At 36.9% G+C, this 17,742-nt stretch overlaps 1 protein-coding gene across 2 annotated transcripts in view; it reads right to left on the bottom strand.

Moving 5' to 3' along the window:
* Positions 1 to 4,584: 4,584 nt before the first annotated feature.
* The window catches only part of Gpo1 (glycerophosphate oxidase 1), a 428,577-nt gene continuing 415,419 nt past the window's right edge, over positions 4,585 to 17,742 (bottom strand). For both annotated transcript variants that reach the window (XM_090387948.1, XM_090387949.1), the window contains 2 exons: positions 14,544 to 14,642; positions 4,585 to 4,730 (listed from right to left, as the gene is read on the bottom strand). In XM_090387948.1, coding sequence (XP_090244074.1) covers positions 4,617 to 4,730; positions 14,544 to 14,642 — 213 coding nt within the window. In that variant the 3' untranslated portion in view covers positions 4,585 to 4,616. The remainder of the gene's footprint in view (positions 4,731 to 14,543; positions 14,643 to 17,742) is intronic.

The raw sequence follows: 17,742 nt of genomic DNA, 5'->3' as shown, positions 1-17,742 counted from the left end.
GCTAAGAAAAAGAACAGGTGCATGTATACTTGTGTGTACACCAATGCTAGGAGTTTAGTAAATAAATTTGATGAATTTGAGGTATTGCTCAAAACATCAAAGGCAGATATTGTGGGGATTTCAGAGACGTGGTGTCACACAGATATAAGGAATGCAGAACTGGAATTTGGGGAGTACAATGTCTACAGAAAGGATAGACAGGATAGGAAGTGAGGAGGGGTTATGCTATTAGTTAAGAAATACATAAAATCCAAGGAAGTGAAGCCAGTCGACATTGCTGGACAGTGCAGTGTCGAGTCAGTTTGGTGTAACTTAAGCATTGGGAGATCAAAATTGATAGTAGGAGTGTGCTATAGGCCTAATGACTCTGATGAGTATAATAAGAAACTGTACGGGGAAATAGAGTGGGCCAGTAAATCAGAGTCTTATAATGGGGGATTTTAATTTCCCAGATATTGACTGGAATTTGGGGGCTGGTCACTCACACACTAGCAAGGCTTTTGTGGATTTATTGGATGATTGTTTTCTATATCAGCATGTTCAGGAGGCAACTAGAGGGAGTAATACTCTTGATTTGATTATCAGTAGTGATTCTTCATGCATTAAGAATCTGCAGGTAAATGAACCACTAGGTGGCAGTGATCACAGTGTGCTGAAGTGGGATTTACTCAAAGAGGTAACTACCATTAGGGGTAAAGGGAAGGGTTATTGCTTTCGTAAAGGCGACTACGATGGACTGAGACAGTATTTAAATTCTATACAGTGGGACCAACTGATGACCATTTCATAGTACTGCATTGAAATGATTTCTGAAATCACCTACAAAAGTACACAGCTTGCTGAGATGACTTTGTCTGCTGTGCTGTATGTACTTTCAAGCTGATGGATTCATGTACTAAAATGGCAAAAAAATGATTAAAATATATGATGGAATAAATAATAAATTTTCTTTTTATTTCCATGGAGTGCAGTGTTACATAAGTGGGCTGCAATTCCTGAAAATTTGTTCACAGTTTTGAATATTTGATTTAAAAATACAGAATAGGAAAAAAATTTTTATTTTATCCTTTCATACAGCTGTATAAACATTTCTAAAACTGAAAACATTATATTTTTGAAAGATTTTACATGTTTTTACAATTGAAGTAAATCATGACAGTACACACTAACTAATTCCATTTATTAATGGACATTTCTCATACTACATGTAAAACCAACCAATACTGATTAGGAAATGTAATTAATCATCTGAGAAATAATAAAAGAATGTGTTTGTTAAAATTTTTCCAAATATATATATGAATTATATTATTATTAAAAAAAATACTCGGATGAAAAATTAGATAAAATCTTTAGCACCGGAAGCATATATATGTTTGTGTGGGCTGTTATCCATCTGAGATGCACAATGTATGGTCCCCATGATCATTTATATAAACTTTCAAAGAAACTTTAATGAATAATAACAATAAAATACATTGGATTCAATCGTAAGTACAAATTACACCTCTAATTGTAATTTACACTTATTTCATAAATTTATATATAATAATAACTATTAGCTCTCTTTGCTCCTTAAAAATGTCACTAAGAGGATTCACAAGGCAGTGATATATATGGCATAATAATGATTTCTTTCTTGAAAATCATGCCGTTCATGGGATTACTAAACTGGGTAATACATTAAGAAATGTTTAAACTTTCATGACATATGCACGTAAGTATAGAAGTGGCCCTACACTACCTGCCAGTATCCAGTATTTGGCATCCTAGGCAGACCATGTAATCAATATCCCTAACAGCCCCAAAACTACAAGGGTAGATGAGGTTTTTTGGTGTCTTAGGTGACCACTTAGTTGGATAATAGAGGACTGCCCCAGTATAATTAAGTTGAATTATGGGAATAATATTGAAACACTTGAAAATTTAAATATTTTTGCTAAGCATTATGCAGTAAATAAGAACAGTTTCTTTTTTGTTTGTTGTGTTTCTGTATTTTTGTATGTCGCAAATATTTGTTTACATGTGTTTCAACTCAATGTTAACTTTTCAATTACATTTTAAGAAATTCTAGATATGCAGTTTATTACAGAGAAGCCCTATATACAACAGCATAGTACACAACTAAAGATATAGCATTCTGTCAACAGCAATAGCCGATGTTTCAGATTCATGATTTTTGCTTGTATTTTTTTAACAAAACTTCGGATATTTAAATTTTAAAATCAGAATTTTAAATGCAGGCAACCCCCATATAACATGGTACTTCTACAACATGGTTTTGCTCTAACACGGTTTGGGAATTGCAGCAATCCTCGCACAACCCTTTTATGGGTTGAGCATGCTGAATTCTGATGGGATTCTTCCACCTGTTCAGATTACTAACCTAAGGGGGCATAAATTCAAATTGATGAAAGACAGATATAGGATAGATGTGTGGAAATTTGCCTTTAGCCACCGGGTGGTTAATTTCTGGAACAAACTTCCATCTGTCGTTATGGAAATTGATAGGTTAAATTTAAGGAGGAACTGAACAAACATTTAGAGGGAATTGTTTTCTGAATTTTTTTTTTTTTTGGCTGATGCTGCATAAGCTCATCACATGCCACTATTACTACTACAACACGGTACTTATATAACACAGTCTTGCTGGGAAAATTTTGAGGTTTTGTGCTGGGAAAACCCTACTATTATGTTAGATGTAATTTTTCAACTTTTCCATTCCTTTTTGTGAATCCCCGCTGTTGACTCACCAGTTGTTATCGCCTTTGTGATATTTTTCTAAAGCACATTTCTGGAGGTCACTACCATAAAACAATAATAACAATTTGCAGTTTCTGGTTTATTGGTCTTTTCTGTTAGTGTAATCAATTATAAACAGGTAGTAAACTCTATCTTCTTGCATTTGCTATATTAACCAATAACTGGAATTCTGTGGGTTTTCACATTATTATGGTGAAATGTGTTTCCCCTTCTATGAAATATTCACTTATATAAAAAACAAATAATTTTTGAGAAACTCATTACTCCGTATCTCACTTGTGCATGCCCTGTTCTTTGTTATTAATTGCTTATCATTTTTACTGTTTTAAAGTTATAAATTTTACTAAAAAAAAAAAAAAGTCAGCGAATAGAAATATCAATTAGTTAGTATACACATATTACAGTACGTATTAATTAAGCTATGTACGTAAGCGTAAACTTATTTTTATTTTTCTAACAGGAAAATATTCTTCTGATTTTCATGTATCATTTAACTTTGTTAATTGGTAAGGCAATAAAGTTAAATTTGTGCTTTATATCTAAGCGGGGATGCACTGCATTTTGTTAGGTTCTGTGCTATTGAACTTGTGCTTGTTTGAGACCATAAAAAATTGCGACTTCCAAGCGTGCAGTTCATGACTTTTAAAGAGAGCAGAAGGTACATGAAATCTAGATGCTGTAGAAGAGATTGTGCTTAGCAGCGATGAAGAGGAAGAAAATTAAATGAACATACATTATCTGACACGTAAGTATCACAGTTTGTAAGGTAAGACGTTTGTGGGGTTATTACTATTTAAGTTACTACTATTATAAAAATAAAGTTAAAATATTAAGTTATTACTACTATAAAAATTAAGTTTAAGATAGTTACATATAAAAAGAAAGGTGTATTTTTATTAGCTTTTGGAATGTAACCACCCACTTTCTGTACTGGTTCTTAGTCCCGTATAACATGGTTTCACATTACACGAGATTTTGTAGGAACCAAACTACTGTGTTATACGAGGGTTACCTGGATTTTTGTATACAGTTTGTAATATTAGTGAAGTTCTGTGAAACAGTACACTACTTGCATATGGTATATGTTGGATAACTTCTAATATAAATTTTAAAAATTAAGATTATTCCAAAAACTATGAAAAATTTTACTGATTTGAACTCATAAATATCACAAAAATAAATTATTTGACAAGCAGCTGCCTATTCATATCAAATGAAGTCCAGAACATGAATGTGCTTTCCAATTCAATCCAAGCACTGTAGAACCTACATGTTAACAGTTGTGTGTGTGTGGGGGGGGGGGGTTGATAGAACAGGTATTATTGAAACATTTAAACCTATTAAACCAAATATTAAACTTAACGATACTATACAAAATTTTAATCAACAAACAAAATTTGACTAAATTAATTCTTCTCTGGATAAAGCACAAGTATTTGAAATACAATGTATGTTAAATAACACAGGTGTAATGTTATAAGTATATATAAAAAAAATTATATATGAGATTAATTAATAAATTATTTACTATAAATGCATATATTCCATTTTTCATTACAAAATTTATACTTATCAGTGTAGGAAAATATATACATATATAGATCTTTGATTAAAGAGGTACAAAAAAAAAAAAAAAAAAAAAAAGCTGAAGACTAGAAATATTTCAGATCATTTAAGCAATAAAAATAGTGAAGTAAAATAATTCATATTCTCATAAATGCATATAAACTTGAACAAAAAATTTACAGAATGAATATCTACAGAATGGCCCAAATTGGAATCTGGAAGGGACAAAAAAAAAAAAAAAAAAAACACCCCAAGGCTATATAAATAAATACATCTGTTCCAGAACTTTATAAGCCACCTCCACTTCTTTCTACTGAAATGATACTGCGCTCATACTGTCGTTCTACTGCTCTTGCTAGGCGACTCTGACTAATAGTTCCTGTTTTGATAGCATTCATTAACTAAAAAATAAAAACATATGACAAAAATTAAGCTTCTTGCGGTATAAATTAAGTTAATTTTATGAAGATAATACATTCTACAACCTATATGAACAATTATGACCAGCCGTACAGAAAAATTCCAGACTTTCACCTTGATTATACAGATTTTTCCCTAGTGGAAAATTTATGTTATTATTCTGACATTATTCTGAAACCTTTTTTATGTATATTATCTTTCTAAATTTAAATGTATATAATACCTGTAATAATAACAATAATAATATTATTATATGAAATTTATCTGGCACCATGACATCATCTCAAGAAGGGTTATGAATATATTTCCAGAAATGACAGAAAAGTCAAGAAGGCCTGTATATGTCACACTTACAACCTTTTGGGCATTGTGATTATATGCAGGCCCTCACTGGGAAGTATAAACTAATGTTTACAGTGCCCTGATATTTAATTTACTAAGTTAATTATTTACTAAGTTATACATGCGGAATTTCTGAGTGTTTAATCATATACAATATTATAGCAAGTTCTTAGAAAGGCTTTTGATACTGTTGCACATGGAAGACTGCTGCACAAATTTGAGTAGTGTGGCATTGGAGGCAAATTGCTGCTATAGATAAAGGGATGGTTGAGTGGCAGAAGACAGCGAGTGGTAATCAATGGACACTGCTCAATGTGGACTAATTTTATTAGTGGAGTTCCTCAGGGTTCAGTGTTGGGTGCATTATTGTTTTCTGTATTTATAAATGATATTGATGATGGTATATTAAGCTTAATGTCCAAGTTTGCAGACAATACAAAGGTTTGCAGGGTTGTTAAGGCCACTACTGATGCTATGCTGCTGCAACAGGATCTGGAGGTGGCAAATGAAGTTTAACATTGACAAATGTAAAGTACAACATATGGGAAACAGCAACCACAGAGCAACGTATCAACTCTGCAGTACTACACTGACAGTGGTAGAGAATGAAAAGGACCTGGGGGTAATTGTGCAGGCAGATATGAAGTTCTCTGAGCAGCAGACGAGCTGCAAGAGTAGCTCCTGGTGTCTTGTCAATTATATACAGGAATTTTTCTAGCAGGGATAGGGAGGTGATTATTCCCTTGTATAAGGCAATGGTCAGGCCACACCTAGAGTACTGTATACAGGTCTGGAGGCCTCATTTCAAGAAGGATGTAGAGCTGCTGGAACGAGTACAGACAAGGGCAACAAGATTAGTGAATGGAACAAAGGGTTGCTCTTACGAAGAAAGGCTTAAGTTTTGCAAATTACAGAGTCTGGTGACTAGGCACCGGCGAGGTGATCTCATAGAGGTGTATAAAGCCTTGAATGGTTTGAGCATGCTCAATGCCGATGGGATACTGCCTCTTGCTCAGAATAATCACCTGAGAGGGCATAAATTCAAATTGAGGAAAGACAGATATAGGATAGATGTGCGGAAATTTGCCTTTAGCCAACGGGTAGTTGGTTGGTTGGTAGAACAGACTTCCATCCCTTGTTGTGGAAGGTGATAGCCTAAATAAATTTAAGGCTCAGCTGGACAGGTATTTCGAACAAACGAAGGGGTGAAGTGGAAGGTTTTTTTTTTTTTTTTTTTTTTTTTTGGCTGATGCTGCATAAGCTTGCTTTCTTGCATCATATGCCCTCTACTAATGCTAATGCTAAGAAGCGCGTGTGCCGCTCCTGACCACCTGGCTACGGAGGTGCCAAAAGTTAAACATAAGAAAGGCACCTGGGATGGATGTGATCTATTCAGTTATATAAAAGGAGGCAGCAAAGTAAGTAAGCAAACCCTTAGCCATAATTATGAGAGCATCCTTGGATTCAGGAGATGTCTCCAAGGATTGCAGGAGCGTAAATGTATCCCCAATTCACAAAGGGGATCAAAGGGTAACACAAGTAATTACAGACCTGTTAGTTTAACTTCTGTTCCAAGAAAATAATGAAGTCATTGGTTAAAGAAGCAATGCAGGATCATCTAAGCAAGGCTGTAGTTATACTTCAGACACAGCATGGGTTTGTTAAGGTCTTGCCTGACCAATTTGATTGGATACTATGATGTGGTCACAAAGGAACTGGATGCAAAAAATAATTTTGATATCATATACTTGGATTTACTGTTGCACATGGAAGATTACTGTATAAATTGGAGCAGTATGACATTAAAGGCAAGTTGCGGCTGTGGATAAAGGGATGGTTGAGTGGGAGAAGACAGAGAGTGGTAATCAATGGACACTGCTCTTCGTGGAATAATGTTATTAGTGGAGACCCCCAGGTTCGGTGTTCAGCCCATTGTAGTTTTCTATATTTATCAATGATACTGATGAAGGAAAATAGAGCTTAATGTCCAAGTTTGCAGATGATAAGAAGGTTGGCAGGGTTGTTAATGATAGTACACTACTGCAACACGATCTAGAAAAGTTGGGAAGATGGGTTGAGAGGTGGCAACTGAAGTTTAACACTGACAAATGTATATGGGTAGCAGTAACCCCAGAGTAAAATACCAACTGTGTGGTACTACACTCAGGGTAGTGGAGAATGAAAAATACTTGGGGATAATTGTGCAATCAGATATGAAGTTTTCTAAGAGTAGAAAACTTGCTTCTTCTCTAAATGGTAATCGAGCATTCTGGTCTCTTGCCAAAGCTATTGGCCATCTGAACAAATGAACAATCTGTGTGATGTCAATATTCCCATCTATATCAAAACCAATGGTTCTATTGCAACTTCAGCCAAAGATAAAGCTGACCTACTAGCATCCTAGTAGGTCAGCTTTATCTTTTAACTCTTACATTGATGATCTTCGTAACTCACCTCCTATCATTCTAAGTACACTCCAGTCAATGCCTCCTGTGGTCTTTTGTCAAAGGGATGTCAGAAAAAGTTTGAATTTTGAATAGTCATTAGAACCTGGAGCTTTCTTCATGCCAAGAAAGCTCCAGGTTCTAATGCTATTTCTATACTTCTTCTCAAACCTATGCTCATTCCTGTTTTGTGTTGCCTTTTTACATTTTGTTATTCCACTGGTGTGTTTCCTTCTACTTGTAAATTTGCTCATATTCAGCCAGTTCCTAAAAAGGGTGACAATCCATCCTATCCAATTATCTTCCCATTGTACTTACCTTACCTTTCTCTAAAGTAATGAGAAATCCATTTGACTGCTAACTCCTAAACTATCTTGAAACCTTAAATCTGATCAAAGATCGCCAATATGAATTCTGCCACAGTCGATCACCAGTGTCACCATTAAACCAGTGTTGATCCACTGGTGATACTCTTTGCTGATGTTATACATCTCTGGACAAGTTTCTGAAACTCAAGCAATTGCTCATGACATATCAAAGGATTCTGATTGTGTTCGGTATGAAGGTCTAAATAACCTTTCCTCCTCTTCATCATCAGCCATTTTCAATCCACTGCAGGATGAAGGCCTCTCCAGCAACTTTCCAGTTCCTTGTTTTGAGCACTGGACATCCATTTACTACCCACAAACTCACAAATTTCATCTACCCATCTCCACCTTTGTCTTCTAGGTTTTCTTCTAACACCTCTTGGGTACCATTCTGTTATTTTCTTAGTCCATCTGTCATCATGTCTTTGAGCTATGTGTCCTGCCCAAGACCATTTTAGTTCTTTAGTTTTGAGAAGAATGTCCTTTACTTGAGTTTGCTGCAGAATCCATGTGTTTTAGCATTAGCATTAGTAGAGGCATTTGATGCAAGAAAGCAAGCTTATGCAGCATCAGCCAAAAAAAAAATAAAATAAATAAATAAATAAAAAAATAACCACTTCCACTTCACCCCTCTGTTCGTTCGAAATACCTGTCCACCCGAGCCTTAAACTTATTCAGGCTATCAAACTCCACGACAAGGGATGGAAGTCTATTCCACCAACCAACCACCCGCTGGATAAAGGCAAATTTCCTCACGTCTATCCTACATCTGTCTTTTCTCAATTTGAATTTATGCCCTCTCAGGTGATTATTCTGAGCAAGAGGAAGACTCCCATCAGCAAAGAGCATGCTCAAACCATTCAAGGCTTTATACACCTCTATCAGATCACCTCGCCGGTGCCTAGTCTCAAGACACTGTAATTTGCAAAACTTAAGCTTTTCTTCGTAAGAGCACCCCTTTGTTCCATTCACTAATCTTGTTGCCCTTCTCTGTACTCGTTCCAGCATCTCTACATCCTTCTTGAAATGAGGCCTCCAGACCTGTATACAGTACTCTAGGTGTGGCCTGACCATTGCCTTATACAAGGGAATAATCACCTCCTTAACCCTGCTAGAAAAATTCCTATATATCATCGACAATACACCATGAGCTACTCTTGCAGCCCGTCTGCACTGCTCCAGAAAACTTCATATCTGCCTGCACAACCACCCCCAGGTCCCTTTCATTCTCTACCACTGTCAGTGTAGTACCACAGAGTTGATACATTGCTCTGGGGTTGCTGTTTCTCATATGTAGTACTTTACATTTGTCAATGTTAAACTTCATTTGCCACCTCTCAGCCCATCTGCTCAACCTTTCCAGATCCTGTTGCAGCAGCATAGTGTCAGTAGTGTCCTTGACAACCCTGCCAACCTTTGTATCGTCTGCAAACTTGGACATTAAGCTTGATATACCATCATCATTTATAAATACAGAAAACAATAATGGACCCAATACTGAACCCTGAGGGACTCCACTAATAACATTAGTCACGATGAGCAGTGTCCATTGATTACCACTCTCTGTCTTCTCCCCCTCAACCACCCCTTTATCCATAGCAGCAATTTGCCTCCAATGCCACACTGCTCCAATTTGTGCAGCAGTCTTCCATGTGCAACAGTATCAAAAGCCTTTCTAAGATCCAAGTATATAATATCAAAGTTATTCCCTGCATCCAGTTCTTTTGTGACTGCATCATAGTATCCAATCAAATTGGTCAGGCAAGACTTCCCCTTAATAAAACCATGCTGTGTCTGAGCTGTGACTGAAGTCTTGTCTAGATGATCCTGCAGTGCTTCTTTAACCAGTGCCTCCATTAATTTTCCAGGAACAGAAGTTAAACTAACAGGTCTATAATTATTTGTGTCGCCCTTTGATCCTCCTTTGTTAATTGGGGTCACATTTGCACATCTCCAGTCCATGGGTACTTCCCCTGTGTCCAAGAAAGCTTTCATAATTATGGCTAAGGGTTTGCTTATTTCCTTTGCTGCCTCCTTTAATATATCCTTTCCGCATCCTCCGTATTTGGTGGTCATGGGCTCGAACCCTGGTCTAATCAAGAAGAGTGTGCTACGCATTCCTGTTCCTGCCCAACTGGCTAGAAAGACACCCCCCCACAGACTGGAGATGTGCAAATGTATCTCCAGTTGACAAAAGATGACAAGAGTAATTACAGACCTGATAGTTTAACTTGTGTTCTGGGGGGAAAATAATGGAGAGACTGGTTAAAGAAGCATTGCAGGATCATCTAGACAAGAAAGCAATAATAATTCATACACAGCATGGGTTTGTCAAGGGGAAGTCTTGTCTGACCAATTTGATTGGATACTATGATATGGTCAAAAAAGAACTGGATGTCATGGGCAATTTTGATATCATATACTTGGATTTCAGGAAAGCTTTTGATACTGTTGCACATGGAAAACTATGATACAAATTGGAGCAATATGGCATTAAGGGTAAGTTGCTACAATGGATAAAAAGATGGTTGAGTGGGAGAAGACAGAGAGTGGTGATCAATGGATACTGCTCTACACGAACTAATGTTATTAGTGGCGTCCCTCAGGGTTCGATGTTAGGTCCATTGTTGTTTTGTATATTTATCAATGATATTGATGAAGGTATATCAGTTTTAATGTCCAAGTATGCAGATGATACAAAGGTTGGCAAGGTTGTCAATAAGTTTCTTCTGATGATAGCACATTACATTCCACTTTCCAGTTTGCCCTACATATACAAATTCAACAAAATTTCCAGATTATGCAACAGGATCTCGAAAAGTTGGGCAGATTGGTCGAGAAGTGGCAATTGAAATTTAACATTGACAAATGCAACGATCGCCAATATGCAGTAAAAGTACTGCATATTGGTAGCAGTAACCCCAGAGAAATGTACCAACTGAGAGGTGTTACACTTGGGGTAGTGGAGAATGAAAGAGACCTGGGGGTAATTGTGCAGTCAGATATGAAGTTTTCTGAGCAGTGCAGAGAGGCTGCTAGAGTAGGTCATGGGGTCTTGTCAAAGATATACAGGAACTTTGTGAGCAGGGATAAGGAAGTGATTATCCCCTTGTATAAAGCAATGGTCAAGCCACACCTTGAGTACTGCGTACAGGTCTGGAAGACTCATTTTAGGAAGGATGTAGAGTTGCTAGAATGAGTATAGAGAAGGGCAACAAGACTAGTGAAGGGAACAAAGGGTGCTGTTATGAAGCATTAGTCATATGATGTAAGAAAGCAAGCTTATGCAGTATCAGCAAAAAAAAAAAAAAAAACCCACTCCCAATTCACCCCTCCTCCTTTCTTATCCAAATACCTATCCAGCTGAGATTTAAATTTATTTAGGCTATCAACTTCCACAACAAAGGATGGAAGTCTGTTCCACCAACCAACTATCCGCTGGCTAAAGGCAAACTTTCGCACATCTATCCAACATAAGTCTTTCCTCAATTTGAATGTATGCCCTCTCAGGTGATTATTCAGAGCAAGAGGAAGAATCTCGTCAGCATTGAGCATGTTCAAGCCATTCAAGGTTTTATACACCTCAATCAAATCACATCGCAGGTGCCTAGTCTCCAGACACTGTAATTTGCAAAATTTAAACCTTTCTTCATAAGAGCAACCCTTTGTTCCATTCACTAATCTTGTTGCCCTTCTCTGTACTCATTCCAACAGCACTATATCCTTCTTAAAATGAGGCCTCCAGACCTGTATACAGTACTCAAGGTGTGGCCTGACCATTGTCTTATACAAGGGGATAATCACTTGCTTATCCCTTCTAGAAAAATTCCTGTATGTCATTGACAAGACACTGAGCTACTCTTGCAGACTGTCTGCACTGCTCAGAAAACTTCATATCTGCCTGCACAATTACACACAGGTCATTTTCGTTCTCTATCACTGTCAGTGTAGAAACACAGAGTTGATATGTCACTCTGCGGTTACTGCTTCCCATATGGAGTACTTTACATTTATCAATGTTAAACTTCAGCCACCTCTCAGCTGATCTGCTCAAACGCTTCTAGATCCTGTTTCAGCAGGGTACTATCATTAGTGTCCTTACCAACCCTGCCAACTTTGTATCATCTGAAAACTTGGACATTAAGCTTGATATACCACCATCAATATCATTTATAAATACAGAAAACAACAATGGAACCAACACTGAATCCTGAGGGACTCCACTAATAACATTAGTCCATGATGAGCAGTGTCCATTGATTACCACTCTCTGTCTTCTCTCACTCAACCATCCCTTTATCCATAGTAGCAATTTGCCTCCAATGCCACACTGCTCCAATCTGCTCAGCACTCTTCCATGTACAACAGTATCAAAAGCCTTTCTAAGATTCAAATATATGATATCAAAGTTATTCCCTGCATCCAGTTCCTTTGTGACCACATCATAGTATTTAATCAAATTGGTCAGGCGAGACTTTCCCTTAAGAAAACCATGCTGTGTCCGAGCTATAACTGAAGTCTTGTCTAGATGATCCTGCAGTGCTTCTTTAACCAGTGTCCCCATTAATTTTCCTGGAACAGAAGTTAAACTAACAGGTCTATAATTACTTGTGTCGCCCTTTGATCCTCCTTTGTGAATTGCGGTCACATTTGTACATCTCCAGTTCATGGATACTTACCCTGAGTCCAAAAGAAGCTCTCATAATTATGGCTAAGGGTTTGCTTACTTCCTTTAATATAACTGGATAGATCCCAATCCATCCCAGGTGCCTTTTTTTTTATGTTTATCTTCAACAATTTCTCCTCCAGTTTCCTCTCAGTTATTACAAAATCATCTAGCTCACTGCCAGAGTTTATCTGGCAGTGAATGCAGGTATCTGCATTCACCTGCCAGATAAACTCTGGCAGTGAGCTATTTTGTATCTGCATTCACCCTCATGGGTGAATGCAGATACAAAATACTCTTCTAGTTTGTTAGCCACCTGAGCAGATCATCAACAGTTGAACCATCAATATCCAGTGGACCAATCTGATTGATCCCTTTCCTTCTAGATTTTACATAGGTAAAGAACTCTTTGTTGTCTTTCTTTGCATCCTTTGCCAAGGATTTCTCATAATCTGCCTTTGCCCGCCTAATCTCCTTTGTGACTTGGTTACAGACCAGCTTATATCTATCATAGGCTTCCACGTCACCCATTAATTTATATGTTTCCCATGCATTTTTCTTCTCTGCCATATGTCTCATTAGTTCATCTGACATCCATTTGAAGATGGATGTCAGATGAACTTAAGTTCTTAGCTTAAGTTCTGCAAATTGCATCTTCTGGAGACTAGGCACCTGTAGGATTATCTGATTGAGGTGTATAAGGCCTTGAATAGTTTGAGCAGGCTCAATGCTGTTGGGATACTTCTGCTTGCTCAGACTAAGAACCAGAGGAGCATAGAATCAAATTGAAGAAAGACAGTTATAGAACAGATGTGTGGAAGTTTGCCTTTAGCCAGCGGGTAGTTGATTGCTGGAACAAACTTTCATCTGTTGTTGTGGAAGTTGATAGCTTAAATAAATTCAAGGTAGAACTAGACAAACATTTGGAATGAAAAGATCAGTGAAATGGGAAGGGTTTTTTTTTTTTTTTTTTGCTGATGCTGTATAAGCTTGCTTTCTTGTTCTGCTAACTCCATTTAAATTAGTGCTTGATTGATTTTTGATTTTAATGGCATAAAAGTGACTAAGGTTATAATGCACCAGAAAATCAAAAGAGGGCAGTTAAGTTAATTAATGATGCATCTTTTACAAAGTCTCTCTGCTCTGTCTCAAAGACATTCTGTTTCTGCTGCATGCCTCTTCTATAGATACTTCCATGGGCACTATTTTTCAGAACTCTCTCTCTCTCTCTCTCTCTCTCTCTCTCTCTCTCTCTCTCCCTTTCTCTTCCAAAGCATTCTGAAGATGTGCCACAACCAATGAAATTCATTCACCATCCAACTTTGATTTCATAGAACCAAACTTTCTGTCTCCTCATGTATCCCTTCGGCTTTCTGGAACAACATGAATTTAATGAAAATTACAATTTATAGAAATTCAAGTCTAAGGTCAACAAGTATCTCCTTCTGTCTTCTTAACATTCAACAATACATTTCATGTTTGAGGTTTTTCTATATAAAAAAAAAGCTGGTTTGGTGCTATAGTAGTATCAGAACAACTTTGCATAATTAACAATATCACAACATAGGAATGGTCATTATTATGTCAGTCTTTTACAATAAAAGAAGTTAAAATCATTCATAGAATTATAGTGATCATGCTATATTTTTAATTAATTATGACTACGGGTTGTATCAAAAATAGGCTGGAAATAACTGCTCTTATTTGGAATCTCATACTGTGCAATGGTGATTCAACATTACAGTACAGTCCATCAAAAATAAATAAACAAAATAAGATAATGAAAAATAAAATTTTATAAAATTCATATTTTGTTGGTTTTCATATTTTGGTGGATGAGCCAGCTTTTTTCTGATAAATAAAAATTAAAATTTAAGAATAAAGAATTATGGAAAATAGAAAAAAAAAAATAAAAGAAAAACTACGAAAACAATTAAAAATAAAATCTTATTAAAAACTAATTTCAATTCTTACCTCAAGGTATTCTCCAAGCTCAAGTTGCCCATTCTGATTGAGATCAACTTCACTAATCATCTCATGAAGCTGCTTATCAGAGATTTTTTCTCCCAAGTTCTGCAAATATTAAAACTTTACTACTTAACTAGAATAAAACACCATGTATTTATTATGGGGGGAAAAAAAAAAAAAAAAAAACAACTTTCCTTAAATCCTCTGCTAAATGCAGAGTCACGAGTATTATTTAAGGAAAGCACAGAACTAGGATCATGAAACATTATTACAGTGAAATCCTTTTACAAAACAGCTTTTTAATGAAATTCCACTAATATTTTCAAGTCTTGGATGAATTTTATCCAATTGCTTGTTTGAATGAAACAAGGCTCCTAAAAAGTCTATGAAAAATTTAGTACAATGAATTAAATTCAAAGTCCACCTATTCTTAAAATATACAGGGTGATTCAGGAGGAATAGTAAATATTTTTGGAGGTTATAGTATTGATTATTCTGAGTTAAAAAGTTCATATAAACATGTGTCCAATTCTCAATTGATACGGAGATACAGCTGTTTTGAAACTCATTTTGTTTCAGAATACCATTATAAGAGGTATTAAAGAACAATAAATGACTTATTGTTGGTATTTACTGACTTTTTGAATGACACAAAACAAATTTTTTATAGTTCACAATAAATGTTCGAAAATCCCACAACCAATCCCAATGCACTTTGCAACTCTTGTGGTAATATAATGTGCTGTTCTTCTGAGGTCACTTTGGTGTTCCTTTATGAGGGCAGTAGTATCCAAAATGCGCGCGAGCAATTTGTCTCTTGCATTCACCTTTACTTTGTATACTGCACTTTTCATCCAACCTCACAAACAAAAATATAATGGAGTCAGGTCTGGAGACCATGGTGCCCAATGAATGTGACCACTCTGGCCGATTCACTGTTCAGGGAAAGTTCGATTTAGATATTGTATCACTAAATGGGCATAATGCAGGAGCTGCATCATGCTGAAAGTACATACCAATCCTTGTAGCCAAGGGAACATCCTCCAATAGTAGTGAAAGTTTGTTTTGCAGAAATTCTACATAAATGGGTCCTGTAAGCCAATTTTGTAACACAACAGGCCCAATCAATTGATTGTCGATGATACTGCACCACATGTTTACAGAGAAGCAATGTTGAAAATTTGTTTCTACAGTGGCATGTGAATTTTCGTCTGACCACCTATGAGAGTTACAGGTGTTATTGATACTGTCATGGGTGAAAATAGCTTCATTGCTGAACAGTAGTAATGGAATTAATCAGAGATTAGCATTTACTCACTGGGCATCATCTCTTGGTTGAAGGCATTGCACCCTCTGTACATGAAATGGATACAAGCTGTGCTCACATAATGTTCACCATATTCTTAGCATTAGCATTAGTAGAGGCATTTGATGCAAGAAAGCAAGCTTATGCAGCATCAGCCAAAAAAAAAAAAAATAAATAAATAAATAAATAAAAAATAACCATTTCCACTTCAGCCCTCTGTTCGTTCGAAATACCTGTCCAGCTGAGCCTTAAACTTATTTAGGCTATCAACTTCCACGACAAGGGATGGAAGTCTATTCCACCAACCAACCACCCACTGGCTAAAGGCAAATTTCCTCACGTCTATCCTACATCTGTCTTTTCTCAATTTGAATTTATGCCCTCTCAGGTGATTATTCTGAGCAAGAGGAAGAATCCCATCAGCATTGAGCATGCTCAAACCATTCAAGGCTTTATACACCTCTATCAGATCACCTCGCTGGTGCCTAGTCCCCAGACACTGTAATTTGCAAAACTTAAGCCTTTCTTCGTAAGAGCACCCCTTTGTTTCATTCACTAATCTTGTTGCCCTTCCCTGTACTCATTCCAACAGTTCTACATCCTTCTTAAAATGAGGCCTCCAGACCTGTATACAGTACTCAAGGTGTGGTCTGACCATTGCCTTATAAAAGGGAATAATCACCTCCTTATCCCTGTTAGAAATATTCCTATATATCATCAACAATAACACCATGAGCTACTCTTGCAGCCTGTCTGCACTGCTCAGAAAACTTCATATCTGCCTGCACAACCACCCCCAGGTCCCTTTCATTCTCTACCACTGTCAGTGTAGTACCACAGAGTTGATACATTGCTCTGGGGTTGCTGTTTCCCATATGTAGTACTTTACATTTGTCAATGTTAAACTTCATTTGCCACCTCTCAGCCCATCTGCTCAACCTTTCCAGATCCTGTTGCAGTAGCATAGTATCACAGTAGTGTCCTTGGCAACCCTGACAACCTTCGTATCGTCTGCAAACTGGGACATTAAGCTTGATATACCATCATCAATATCATTTATAAATACAGAAAACAATAATGGACCCAATACTGAACCCTGAGGGACTCCACTAATAACATTAGTCCACGATGAGCAGTGTCCATTGATTACCACTCTCTGTCTTCTCCCCCTCAACCACCCCTTTATCCATAGCAGCAATTTGCCTCCAATGCCACACTTCTCCAATTTGTACAGCAGTCTTCCATGTGCAGCAGTATCAAAAGCCTTTCTAAGATCCAAGTATATAATATCAAAGTTATTCCCTGCATCCAGTTCTTTTGTGACTGCATCATAGTATCCAATCAAATTGGTCAGGCAAGACTTCTCCTTAACAAAACCATGCTGTGTCTGAGCTATAACTGAAGTCTTGTCTAGATGATCCTGCAGTGCTTCTTTAACCAGTGCCTCTATTAATTTTCCGTGAATTTTGTGAATTGGGGTCACATTTGCACATCTCCAGTCCATGGGTACTTCCCCTGAGCATCTGAGGAAGCTCTCATAATTATGGCTAAGGGTTTGCTTACTCCCTTTGCTGATTCCTTTAATATAACTGGATAGATACCATCCACCCCAGGTGCCTTTCTTGTATTTATCTTCAACAATTTCTCCTCCACTTCACTCTCAGTTATTACAAGATTCTCTAGCTTACTGCCAGAGTTGAATACACCTCTTGTCTGTGGAACACCAATATGCATAGAAATCCTTTGTGCTAATAGTAGGACTATGTTCTACTGACTGAAGAATGTGTTCTATTTCATTCACATTTTGTTCATTTGCACATTCGGAAGAATTATGAGTGCTGGGAACTGTACAAGTCTCGTGCAGTTTTGTGGAAACACTAATAAATGCTCTCGAATCCA

Source organism: Mastigoproctus giganteus, chromosome 13 (assembly GCF_048544385.1).
Source record: "Mastigoproctus giganteus isolate SK-2022 chromosome 13, ASM4854438v1, whole genome shotgun sequence".
Classification (NCBI taxonomy): Eukaryota; Metazoa; Arthropoda; class Arachnida; order Uropygi; family Thelyphonidae; genus Mastigoproctus; species Mastigoproctus giganteus.
This window is presented reverse-complemented; position numbering and strand designations above follow the sequence as displayed.